The following is a 12,329-nucleotide window of genomic DNA, read 5'->3' on the forward strand; positions in this document are numbered from 1 at the left end:
AAAGCCCTTCAGGAATAAAGGCAGTGAGCCTGAAGCGTGGAGAGATAAGCTAGAGGAGGGTGGGGGTAGGGAGAAAGTAGCATAGAGTACAATGGGTGAGTGGGGGAGGGAGGGGATGAAGATGATAGGTCAAGGAGGAGAGGGTGGAGTGGATAGGTGGAAAAGAAGATAGGCAGGTAGGACAAGTCCGGACAAGTCATGGGGACAGTGCTGAGCTGGAAGTTTGGAACTAGGGTGAGGTGGGGGAAGGGGAAATGAGGAAGCTGTTGAAGTCCACATTGATGCCCTGGGGTTGAAGTGTTCTGAGGCGGAAGATGAGGCGTTCTTCCTCCAGGCGTCTGGTGGTGAGGGAGCGGCGGTGAAGGAGGCCCAGGACCTCCATGTCCTCGGCAGAGTGGGAGGGAGAGTTGAAATGTTGGGCCACGGGGTGGTGTGGTTGATTGGTGCGGGTGTCCCGGAGATGTTCCCAAAAGTGCTCTGCAAGGAGGCACCCAGTCTCCCCAATGTGGAGGAGACCGCATCGGGAGCAACGGATACAATAAATGATATTAGTGGATGTGCAAGTAAAACCTACCTGCTTTCTGTTCAGCGTGCATTGTACTCTATTTTGGAAGGCTATTCTATAATCAATTAGCTCAGTTGGCTGGACAGCCGGCTTCTGATACAGAGTAATGCCAATAGTGAGTTAGTTTTGATGTGACTGAGGTGACTAAAGGACTCTCCCTTTGCTTGGGATGTGGTGACACTCAGGCTTAAACCACCACCAGTCATCCCTCTCTAATGGGAGAGCCGGTCTATAGTTTGGTAGGACTATGGCAATTTTACTTGTAGACGATAAGATTTGGAACAGAATTAGGTCATTCGGCCTATCATGTCTGCTCCACCATTTGATCATGGCTGATATGTTTCTCAGTCCCATTCTCCTGACTTCTCTCTGTAATTCTCGATCCCCTTACTAATCAAGAACCTGTCTATCTCTGTCTTAAATACATTCAATCACTTGGCCTCCTCAGCCCTCTGTAATAGAGTTCCTCAGATTGACTTCCCTCTAGCTGAAGATGTTCCTCTGTATCTCAGTTTTAAAGGATTGTCCCTTCACTCTTAGACTGTGCCTTCGGGTTCTAGTCTCTCCTACTAGTGGAAAGATCTTCTCTATGTCCACCCTATCTAGGCCTCTCTAAGTTTCAACCTGATCTTGCCTCATCCTTCTAAACCTAGAGTCCTCAACTGCTCCTCATGACAAACTTTGTATCTTCAGGATCTTGCAAATCTCCTCGAAGGCCAGTACATCCTTTCTTTGATATGATAGAATAGATTATTTGTCATGTGTATTCTGTACAGAAATGCAGGAGTACAGTGAAAAGTTTTGAAATCTCACCTCTTATGGCGCCATCTTAGGTATAAGTGCCTAGGTACAAATCTTAGATACAAAAGATCAATAAAAAGAAAAGTAGTTGCATTACTTTTACAGTATTGAAAGAATAAATTAGAAATAAGACCTCGTCAAAGGATAGACATTACATTGCAGCATACTGGATTAGTGGTGCTGGAAGAGCCACAGCAGTTCAGGCAGCATCCAACGAGCAGCGAAATCGACGTTTCGGGCAAAAGCCCTTCAGCCCGAAACGTCGATTTCGCTGCTCGTTGGATGCTGCCTGAACTGCTGTGCTCTTCCAGCATCACTAATCCAGTATTTGGTTTTCAGCATCTGCAGTCATTGTTTTTACCTTTATTACATTGCAGCAGCTGAGCACAAGGGCTTCCCCACATTGTCTGACCACCTGTGCCAGACCCGACCACCTGTGCCAGACCCCAGTTCAACAGTAGTCCCTGCTTGTCTCCAAGCCTCTCGTCCACTCTGTACTAGCTCTCAGTTGCTCCAATGTAAGTTCCAGGACCGCTTCCATTCTGTAAGCCGCTGCTCCAGGACCACTTCCCCTGCATGTCGCCAGCTCCTCCATTCCCCTAATGCTGAAGTGAGGTGGGGGCGGGGGCGGGGGGAGGGAGGGAGGGGTAAGGGGTTAGGGAGGGGGGAGGGGTGAGGTGGGGAGGGGGGGAAGCAAAAAGGAAAAAAGGTGGAGCAGAGGAGCTCTAGCTGGTGCATCTTACTCTGCTGCAATATTACAGGTGCGTCTGACCAGAGCCTTCTACAGCCTTGGCAGTACATTGCTGTTCTAGAATTGTAGTCCTCTTGAAATGAATGCTAATGTTGCATTTGCCTTCCTAACTGCCAAACAAACCTATGGTTCACCATAAGAGACTCCTGAACTACAACTCCCAACTCCTTGTGTGCTTAAGATTTCCGAAGCCATTAGCCATTTAGAAAATAGTTTACGCCTCTGATATTCCAACCAACATCACCTCACTTTCTCACATTGTATTCTGCCTGCCACTTCTTTGCCCACACTCCTCGCCTGTCCAAGTCCTTCTGCAGCCTCCCCAATTCTCAACACTACCAATCCCTCCACCTATCTTTGTGTCATCTGCAAACTTAGCAACAACGCCCTCAGTTCCTTTGTCTAGATCATTAATATATAACATGAATCATTGTAGTCCCAACACTGTCCCCTGTGGAATTCTACTAGTTATCAGTTTCCATCCTGAAAAAGACCCCTTGATGCCCATTCTGTGTTCTGCCAATTTGCATAACCTCTAATCTTTATGAGAAAGTGAGGACTGCAGACGCTGGAGATCAGAGCAGAAAATGTGTTGCTGGAAAAGCGCAGCAGGTCAGGCAGCATCCAAGGAGCAGGAGAATCGACGTTTCAGGCATGAGCTCATGCCCGAAATGTCGCTTCTCCTGCTCCTTGGATGCTGCCTGACCTGCTGCGCTTTTCCAGCAACACATTTTCAGCTCTTATCCTCTATCCTTGTCCATAACTCCATTTGCTCTTATCTATCTGCCTCCTATGCGGCACCTTGTCAAAGACCATCTGGAAATCCAAATTAATCACATCTACTGAGTCTCCTTTATGTAACTTCTTTGTTACATCCTCAAAGAATTCTCGCAGGTTTGTCAGGCATGACTTCCCTTTGATGAAGCCTCGTTGACTAAGCCCGATTGTACCATGCAACTTCCACGTGCTCCGCAATCTCATCTTTAATAATGGACTCTCAAATCTTAGCAACGATCGAGGTCAGACTAACTGGCTTATGGTTTCCAGTCTTCTGCTACCTTCACTTCTTTAACAGGTATGTTACTTTAGCCATTTTCCAGTCCTCGGGAAGCCTCCCTGACTCAAGTGGTCCCTGAAAGATCTCCACAGTGCCTCTGCAATCGCCTCTGCTGTTTGTTTCAGACCCATTGTGTAGTCCATCTGGATGATTTATCCACCTTCAGACCTTTCAGATTCCCTAGCACCTTTTCCTTTAGTGCTGGCCACTACACTCATCTCTGCCCCTTCACCTTCTGGGAATTCTGGTGTGCTGCTGGTGTCTTCCATTGTGAAAACTGATGCAAAGTACCCATTCAGTTTCTTAGCCACTTCTTTGTTTTCCATTACTATTAGTTCAGCCTTCTTTGCAATGGTCCAATTTTCACTCTTGCCTCTCTTTTACCTTTTTATATATTGAGAAAGAGTCTTGGAATCTTGTATTATATTACTATCTAGCTTACACTCATGTTCATCGTCTCCCCCCATTTGTTTTTCAGTTATCCTCTGCTGGTTTTTAAAGGCTTTCTAATCCTCTGGCTTCGTACTAATCTTCACCACATTGTATGCTTATTCTTTTGCTTTTATGATGTCCCTGACTTCCTTTGTCAGTCATGGTTACCTCATCCTCCCTTTAGTATGCTGCTTCTTCCTTGGAACAAATTCCTGCTTTGCCTCCCAGAAACCCCTGCCATTTCAGCTTTTACTGAAATATATAATATAATTGGTGAAAGCAGCATGTCTGTTTGCTGCAGAATAAGTATGCTGTAAGTCTTCACAAATTTAAGAAAGAACAACAATTGTTAAGTTACCTCTGCTGTTTATTTTCAGGATTCGTCAGGCTCTGGTTTGAATACAGGTTCTGGTAACTGGTGGCAATGGATCAAATCTGGTGACCTCTTAAAAGATCGAAATGGAAGTGATCTTATGTTGGTACTGAGTCTCAGCAGTCTTGGAGAATTGATTTATACCTGTGCGATGTTTATTCGAGGTATCAATCTAACGAATTATGGACCTAAGTATGAACTTGAGTTGCTGTGTGACTAGTAATATATTTTGTGTGTGCAAATCCTTTACTTTGTTGTAATGAATCACATGAATAAATCATTCTCTCTATGACACTTTGCAAGATATATGCTGGTATACTGCAGCCACCAATTGAGAAACAGCACGGACGTTTGGGTCCATTTCTCCACCATTTTGAATGTTCTCTTTCTCATCTAATATTAAACCATGCTTTTTTTGCTTTCTATATCATAAAACAGGATTCTTCTCCGTCTTTTGGCCATAGTATTCTGCAATGCCTAATGTAGACATCTTTTTTCTCTCTCTGCCCACTCCTGGTGTGAGACAGCATAAATTGAAATCTCAGAGGATTTTGAATGACTATAGGCATAAGCAATGTGGTGCTGTACTATTATCCTTCACTGTAAGAAGAAACAACTTTAATCTGTATTGCACTTCTAGTGAGATCTTAAAGCACTTCACAGCCACAGAGGTGGAAAGTCAGGTAGCCATTTGGTGTCAAGTGTGACAAATGGCAAATAATTTGGTAAAGTTGGATGATGGATCAGTGCATTGGCCACTACATCTCTTTGATTTCTCTCAAAGCTTGTTGTATATACTTCTGCATACACAAGCTAGGGTCTCTGCTTAACAATGGATCTGAAAGGCAGCACTTTTGAGAATACTGTTGGAATGTCAGCCTAGATTACATGCTCAAGACTCTGGAGTGGGTTTTGGTTGGCTTTGAGATGACAGATTGTTTACTTTTCTTCAACATAACGGTTCAACAAACTTTATTTCTTTGAAATGCAAGTGCTTTGCAATAGCATTCAATTACTTTCTTAAAATATTCGCAAAATTGGATTACATTTTGCATTTTTTAAGAAGTTGTTTTCTAGTCCACTAAATAAACAATATATATTATCACCTGCTAGTTTCACCACAGGCCAATTATTCTGAGTTAATTGTTTTAACACATTTAATAATGCACTGATAAATTCATCAAAAGGCATCATTTTATGATCCCTTAAACAGTAGCTTGCATGTGAAATGAAAAATTTACTTCTTAGGCATACCTCAGAAATATCCCAAACTGCCACACCTACATAGAATTGCAGGAAGTGGACAAGTACAGCAGATACATAAGAATATATAAACAGTAATATGTATACAAAGGCCAGCTGCCTCAATAACTTTTCACCTTTGTTCTATTTCTTTGCTATCCTAATGTGTTTTTTTTTAAAAATGACAAAGGAAAGAGAGGGTGGGAAAAAAGCATTAACTGTTTATCTGTACCTTTTGGTCTTGAAGGGTTGAGTCCTGGCCCTTGTTTTAATATGGTCTGCCTGACTATTAGTAAATTTCAGTTTAGTCCATATTGGTCTTGTCTGTAAACCGTTTTTAATCATAACTGGGTTCTTAGTCTTTAATGTTATTCACCTTTAGTTGACTCATCGGCAGAGTTCTTTTGAGAAGTTTTGAATTGAGGAATTTGTTTAATTATTTTGTTTATATTGTCCTCTATGTTGAGCTGCAGGTGCCCTTTCTCAAGTATAAAAAATACATTTTTCCTTTTTCATTTTAACTTGTAATTTAATGGCTGTACCACCAACATAGATGATTTTTTCTGCAAAATTTGAGAGCAAGCATTTTGCTATTTGTTTCATCAATGAAATCTTTGCAGCCAGACAAATCGAGTCATAAATACTGTTTCTTTCTTGTGTCCATAGGGTTTTGTAGAATGGAAGAAGGTAATTACCGAGAAGCTGTTGACATTTTGGAGCAAGCAGCTGAGGGACTCTGCTCGAAGAGAATTCTGGCAGAGATCTATACTCTGATTGGTCACTGTTCAGCCCAAATGGTACTGAAAGTCAATAACTGAATTGCATTGTGAGATACCTAACAGCTTGGTAGATTTTCAGATGAAATGCAAATGTCTAGTAGTGCTCTGTGAGCTGAAGGCAACCCTGAATATATTTCTGAAAGCCTGACAAAGGGACTGGAATGGTCATTCTTAACATAAATGTGTTGACCAAATGAGCGCTGTCCTCAATACCTAGTCCAAGTTCATATCTATCGAGCCCACTGGTGCACGTGACTGCACAGCCACATTCAAGGACAAGTTGCAGAAGTGTTTATTGCGCCTGGGTAGGGTTAGTTATCTTTCTGATTATCTGTGCGATAGGTCTATTCCTCATGGCTCACTGCTTGTGAGGGCTGTCCAAGACACACTGAAGCGATTTCCATTTATACACTGGCTTCGTACAACATGAACTGACCAAATGGTTGAGTGATCTGTTGCAAACTGTTTTAATTGATTTTCCATTTTCATGATGAAAGATTCCATCACTTTTAAAAATATCATCAATAGCAATGGTATGTCTAGGTGCTCTTTCTACATTACTGAATAGGTTATCAATGTATCATTCGAAGACATTGTCATTATATGGCAACCTAGTGAAAACATCAATCTCAATGCTACAGGTATCTGAATCTGTTTTCAATAAAATTCATAAACTTAGCAACTCTCAAGATTCAATTCACTTTCAACAATACCATGAGTGTCCAAACAGATGGTGTTGCAGTTGGATCTTCTAGACCTGACTCTTGCAAATATCTTTACCTGGTTCCATGAAAAGTGTTACTTTAACTGAATGATCACTAACCTCTTACACCTTGTGTATTTCCAATTGGTAGGTGACACATTTGCTATATTTGAATCTGGAGCTGTATTTTCGAATTTGTTGCACTCACGCTCACGTTTTGAAATAGAGCAGTCAAACCAGCTCCTTTTTCTTAACCTGTTAGTTGAGAAATCTGTAGTTTTGTTTTCGACTACAATCTACCTCAAATCTAAATTGAATAGTAATTTGGAATCCTGCAGTTGCACTCACTCCAAGATGAACCTTGTCTGTAACCTCATGAATAGAGAGAGCCCTAACAATCAGTTCATCATTGCAAGCTTTCTGCTGAGATAGGGTGCATGGAAATTATCTTTGGTGATAATGGCTACCGTGTATTTGCTGTACATACACAAACCTAAAGTTGCCACTTTGACCCTGATAAGGTGCCCAGCAAGGACAGCATCCTCAAGCTAGGAGATCTGTGCCTTACTACCCACTTCACCTTCAAAGGCAAGACCTGCAAACAAATCAACAGGACACCCATGGTTCACCAATATCAGGATTCTTAACAGTAGCAGTGATGCAGAGACTAGGATGAATAGCCCTTGCTACCATCCAACCCAAACTTTGGGTCTGCTATGTGAACGACATCTTTGTCATCATGAAACAGAACAAAATAGAAGATACCTACAGTATCCTTACTGGTATAAATTTCACCAAAGAGGAAGAAAACCAACAACTGACTCCCCTTCTTACATGTCGCAGTGGAACAAACAGTCAATGGAGAATTGCAACCTAGCATCTACAGGAAAGTAACACCAACAGATCAGATGCTCAACTACAGGAGTAATCATTCCAACACCCACAAACGGAGTTGCATCAGGGTATTATTTAAATGGGCCACAACACATAGCACCCAGGAACTATGAGCGGCAGGAGAAAAATACTTATACATTGTATTCAAGAACAATAGGTACCCGATAAACACAATTTGCTGATTCTTATTCAACATACCCAAACAAGAAGACCCAATGTGCCCAGAGTCTCTAGTCACACTGCCATACATCAAAGGCATTTCTGAGGTGACTACCAGACTACTCCTCTAGCATCATGGTGGCCTACAAACGTACCAATACACTGAACAGCTACTGATGAACCTAAAGGACCCTAAACCAACAATCAGCAAATCAAATGTCATGTACAAAATACCCTGCGAGGATTGCAACAAACACTACATTACATTGGACAGACAGGCAGTAAACTAGCCACCAGGATACATGAGCACTAACTAGCCACCAAAAGACACGACCAGCTATCACTAATATCCTTACATACAGACAAAGAAGGACACCACTTTGACTGGGACAACACATTTTCCTAGGACAGGCTATACAGAGACATGCATGGGAATTCCTAGAGGCCTGGCAATCAAACCAGATCACCATGAATAAACATGTCAATTTTCTCCATTTTTCAACCTCTGAGAAGGAGAACTGGAAATGATATCACCCACCACAACAGACCAAGACACATAAATAGAAAGCGGGACAGCATACCAGCGTGTCAACTGAGGCTCACTGATGATGTTACCTAGCATTGTGACGAAACATGCGAGGAAAGAGCTACCAGCTCAGCGCGCAAACTTATAACCACAACCTCAACGTGCCCAGTACTTCCATATTACCCTGGAAAGGGAAGGTGTTTCAAAAAATAAAGTAGCAGGTGAAGCTGACTGTTTCACACTGCTGCAGTAAACACCCAAATAGTATTCTCCACTAACTAGATGCTGCCTTTTGAGTTAAAAGGAAGTACCATCTGCTACATAGACAAGTAATATGTGTGTTTCAGCAGCAGTGTACTGTTGGGGATGTATCGACTGGTAGACTGTAGGAAACACCACCTTCCCAATTTGACTTTCTACACTGGGAGGTGTGTTGACCAGGTGCAACCTGCCTGTAGTCACAAAATCCAGTAACTAGGATCCTACATTAGATATGACTCTGCTATTTACATTTCGCAACACTGACTTAGTAATTCCAGCTGCACTAAAAATTGCAGCAGAAACCAATTTAAGACGATTGTTAGGCTTGCAGTGTGACTTGTATATGTTAGATGCTGCTTTTATTCACACTTTGGGTCCTGATTTTGTCGGCAAAAATAATTTATTCACTTATTACACCTTTTTCGCTGAGGAAAGCGCTATGGAGATAACTTGAGTTGCTGCATCCACATGGTGATGCCCTGAGCAGTCAGAATTCACTTCACTGGTTAAATTTAATCAGTTAACTAAGGGAGTTCATAGTCCTGGCTACATGTTCTTGCCAGCCACTGTGTTATCAGTGAGTACCCTCTGAGGCTGCATGAATTGTTCTTTCCATGCGTTTTAGTCCTGTTGAGTGTAAGACAAAAACTTTGTGTCTCTTTTTAGCAATATCTGAATTGTATAGTGTTTAAAAAGTGGAGGAAGATATGAAAAGCGCAAAATTAATCTGAGAATGTAGTTCAAAAAAGAGAACTTGTTCTAGTTTTGTTTACATATCAGCCTACTATTAAACAGCAGTTCCTGTAATTGGATCATGTCTCCCATTGCCAATATACATACAATTAGCTCTTTCAGTTTCCAGGCAATAGTGGCCACATTGATGTTCTCAGCAATTTAAATTGCCAAAGCAATCAGATCTCAGAATTTTTTTTAAAAAAAGCTTCTTTAGTAGAAGAGTATGGAGGAACAGGAATACTCAAGGTTCAGATATCTCATTTCTTAAAGGAAATGCAACAACTATCATAATGTAGTGGGCGGAAAATTTAAAAATGAGTCTTCAAACAAGCAAATCATTTTGATGCCTAAAGAGCTGGTAGCTAAAGATATGAAAAGGTGTCTCTGACACTTTGGCATTATAACTAGGACCAGAATCTTGGTCATAGCCATTTATACTTTTGAAACTGTGTATATAGAGAACCTGAGATGAGTGTTGTAGACCACACCATTTGCATGATTCCATTCTGAAACTCTCTGTAGGTACACATCTGTAATTGTGAGTGACATCATTGATAAAAGATTGCCTTCAATTTGCTAGGAGGACCAAAATTAAATTCAATTTAAGCTGCAATCTGTAATTTTTAAAGGTGAAGAAAGCATTCATCCTAACTAAAATGCAGAGTCCTGTCAAAATGTTTTGTAAATTTTTAAAATCTATAAGAATTTGTTGAATGTAATTGGATTTTGACTTAAATGTAAGGATAAGATTTTATACATATTACCCCTACATTTAAATTCTGATTTTTTTGAACGTATCTGTTTTAGGACAGACCACAAACAGCCTTGCAGTATTTCAGGTGGGCTCTGCAAGCAGACATTCAGTGCCTTTCTGCTCTGTATCATGCTGCCATGGTGTACCGACAGCTGGAAATGGTCGATGCTGAGCTTGAGGCTCTTAACCATCTCTCAGTGGTGAGTTCCAATTACATTTTTAACTCTGTTAATTTACAGAACTTTACTCTCTGGGCCACAATTGTTTCCAGTTGATTCATGCTTTGCATCTGGTTATGCACTGATCTGATTTGCTCTTGAAGGTGCAACAATGCTGATGACCATCTGTTTGTCCAGTACAGACAAATATTGATCTGTTTTCTGTATGCTAGTGACTAGCTCAAAGGTTGGATTTGGATTAAAACCAGATTTTGTATTCAGTGGCAAACAAAAGGCACCAACCATCCAGTACACCTGTACTTAGATTTTTATGGGTTTTTATACAAGAGGTTACTATCAACCAACTATCACATCCTCTACAAATCAGCGAGGATCTTTGATGAGCAGAGCAAGCAACTGTGTGTATCCCATTAGCTAGCAGGGGAGGTGGTTATGTAGTGGTGATGTCGTTGGATTATTAATGCAGAACTCTGGCTAATGCCTTTAGGACATACGTTTGCATCCCACTATGACAGAGTGAAATTTGAATACGATAAACATTTGAAATTAAAATCTAGTCATTTAACCATTGTCATGTAAACCTATCTTTGGGGAAGGAAATCTGCTGTTCTTATCTAGTGTAGCCTACATACGTCTCCAGATCTACAGCAATGTAGTTGACTCATAACAGCCCTCAGGGCAATTAGGCACAGCACTAAACACTGACCGAGCCAGTGACCTAGACCCATTGTCCTTGGATTGAACTCAAATAAGATTGAAGAGTGAATAATGAACAGCACATTGTTTGAAACAGGAAGTGTTAGAGCTGGAGTTTTGAATTCTATGTCAAATCAGAAAGCGAAACAAAAATAGACGTTGGTTTGAGAGAGAGAAGACATAAAGAGAAATAACGGGGGTGGGGGGGACAAACTGGATGTTTAAGAAGGAAATTGAAGGGAAAGTTAGAACAAGGGAAGTCAAGAAAGACAACTGTATCAATGAGGCAGAATACTCAAAAAGGGATCATGCTGTAAGGTTGAGTGAAATAGGAGTTGAAGGGAAGGGTGAGAGCAGTAACAAATTAAAAATACTATATATGAATGCACAAAGCATTAGAAATAAGATGGATGAGCTTGAGACTCTTGGAAATTGGCAGATACGATATTGTGGGGATAACTGAGACTGTTAGGTCTGAAGGTTGATAGTCCCCGGGGCCTGATGGTCGACATCCCAAGGTCCTGAAGGAGGTGGCTTGAGAAAGCGTTGCTGCGTTGGTGATTATTTTCCAGAGTTCGATAGATTCGGGATCAGTTCCTGCGGATTGGAGGGTGCCTAATATTGTGCCACTTTCTAAGAAAGGTGGGAGAGAGAAAGCAGGAAATTATAGACCAGTTAGTCTGACCTCAGTGGTGGGAAAGATGCTGGAGTCTATGATAAAGGATGAAATTATGACACATTTGGATCGTAGTAACAGGATAGGTCAGAGTCAGCATGGATTGATGAAGGGGAAATCATGCTTGACTAATCTTCTGGAATTTTTGAGGATGTAACTCTGAAGATGGACGAGGGAGATCCAGTAGATGTAGTGTACCTGGACTTCCAGAAAGCTTTTGATAAAGTCCCACATAGGAGGTTAGTGAGCAAATTAGGGTGCATGGTATTGGGGGCAAAGTACTAACTTGGATTGAAAGTTGGTTGGCTGACAGGAAACAAAGAGTAGTGATAAACGGCTCCATTTCGGAATGGCAGGCAGTGACCTGTGGGGTACCGCGGCGATCAGTGCTGGGACCGCAGCTTTTTACAATATATGTTAATGATATAGAAGATGGTATTAGTAATGACATTAGCACATTTGCTGATGATACAAAGCTGGGTGGCAGGGTGAAATGTGAGGTGAATGTTAGGAGATTACAGGGTGACCTGGACAGGTTAGGTGAGTGGTCAGATGCATGACAGATGCAGTTTAGTGTCGATAAATGTATGGTAATCCACTTTGGTGGCAAGAAGAGGAAGGCAGATTACTACCTAAATGGAATCAGTTTAGGTAAAGGGGCAGTTCAAAGATCTGGGTGTTCTTGTACACCAGTCAATGAAGGCAAGCATGCAGGTACAGCAGGTAGTGAAGAAGGCTGATAGCAT

General features: G+C 41.5%; 1 protein-coding gene across 2 annotated transcripts in view; it reads left to right on the forward strand.

Moving 5' to 3' along the window:
* fancg (FA complementation group G) overlaps positions 1-12,329 on the forward strand; it is a 68,569-nt gene that overhangs the window by 22,750 nt on the left and 33,490 nt on the right. For both annotated transcript variants that reach the window (XM_072571704.1, XM_072571710.1), the window contains 3 exons: positions 3,984-4,143; positions 5,888-6,018; positions 10,086-10,232. In XM_072571704.1, coding sequence (XP_072427805.1) covers positions 3,984-4,143; positions 5,888-6,018; positions 10,086-10,232 — 438 coding nt within the window. The remainder of the gene's footprint in view (positions 1-3,983; positions 4,144-5,887; positions 6,019-10,085; positions 10,233-12,329) is intronic.

The sequence above is a fragment of the Chiloscyllium punctatum genome, chromosome 1, assembly GCF_047496795.1.
Source record: "Chiloscyllium punctatum isolate Juve2018m chromosome 1, sChiPun1.3, whole genome shotgun sequence".
Classification (NCBI taxonomy): Eukaryota; Metazoa; Chordata; class Chondrichthyes; order Orectolobiformes; family Hemiscylliidae; genus Chiloscyllium; species Chiloscyllium punctatum.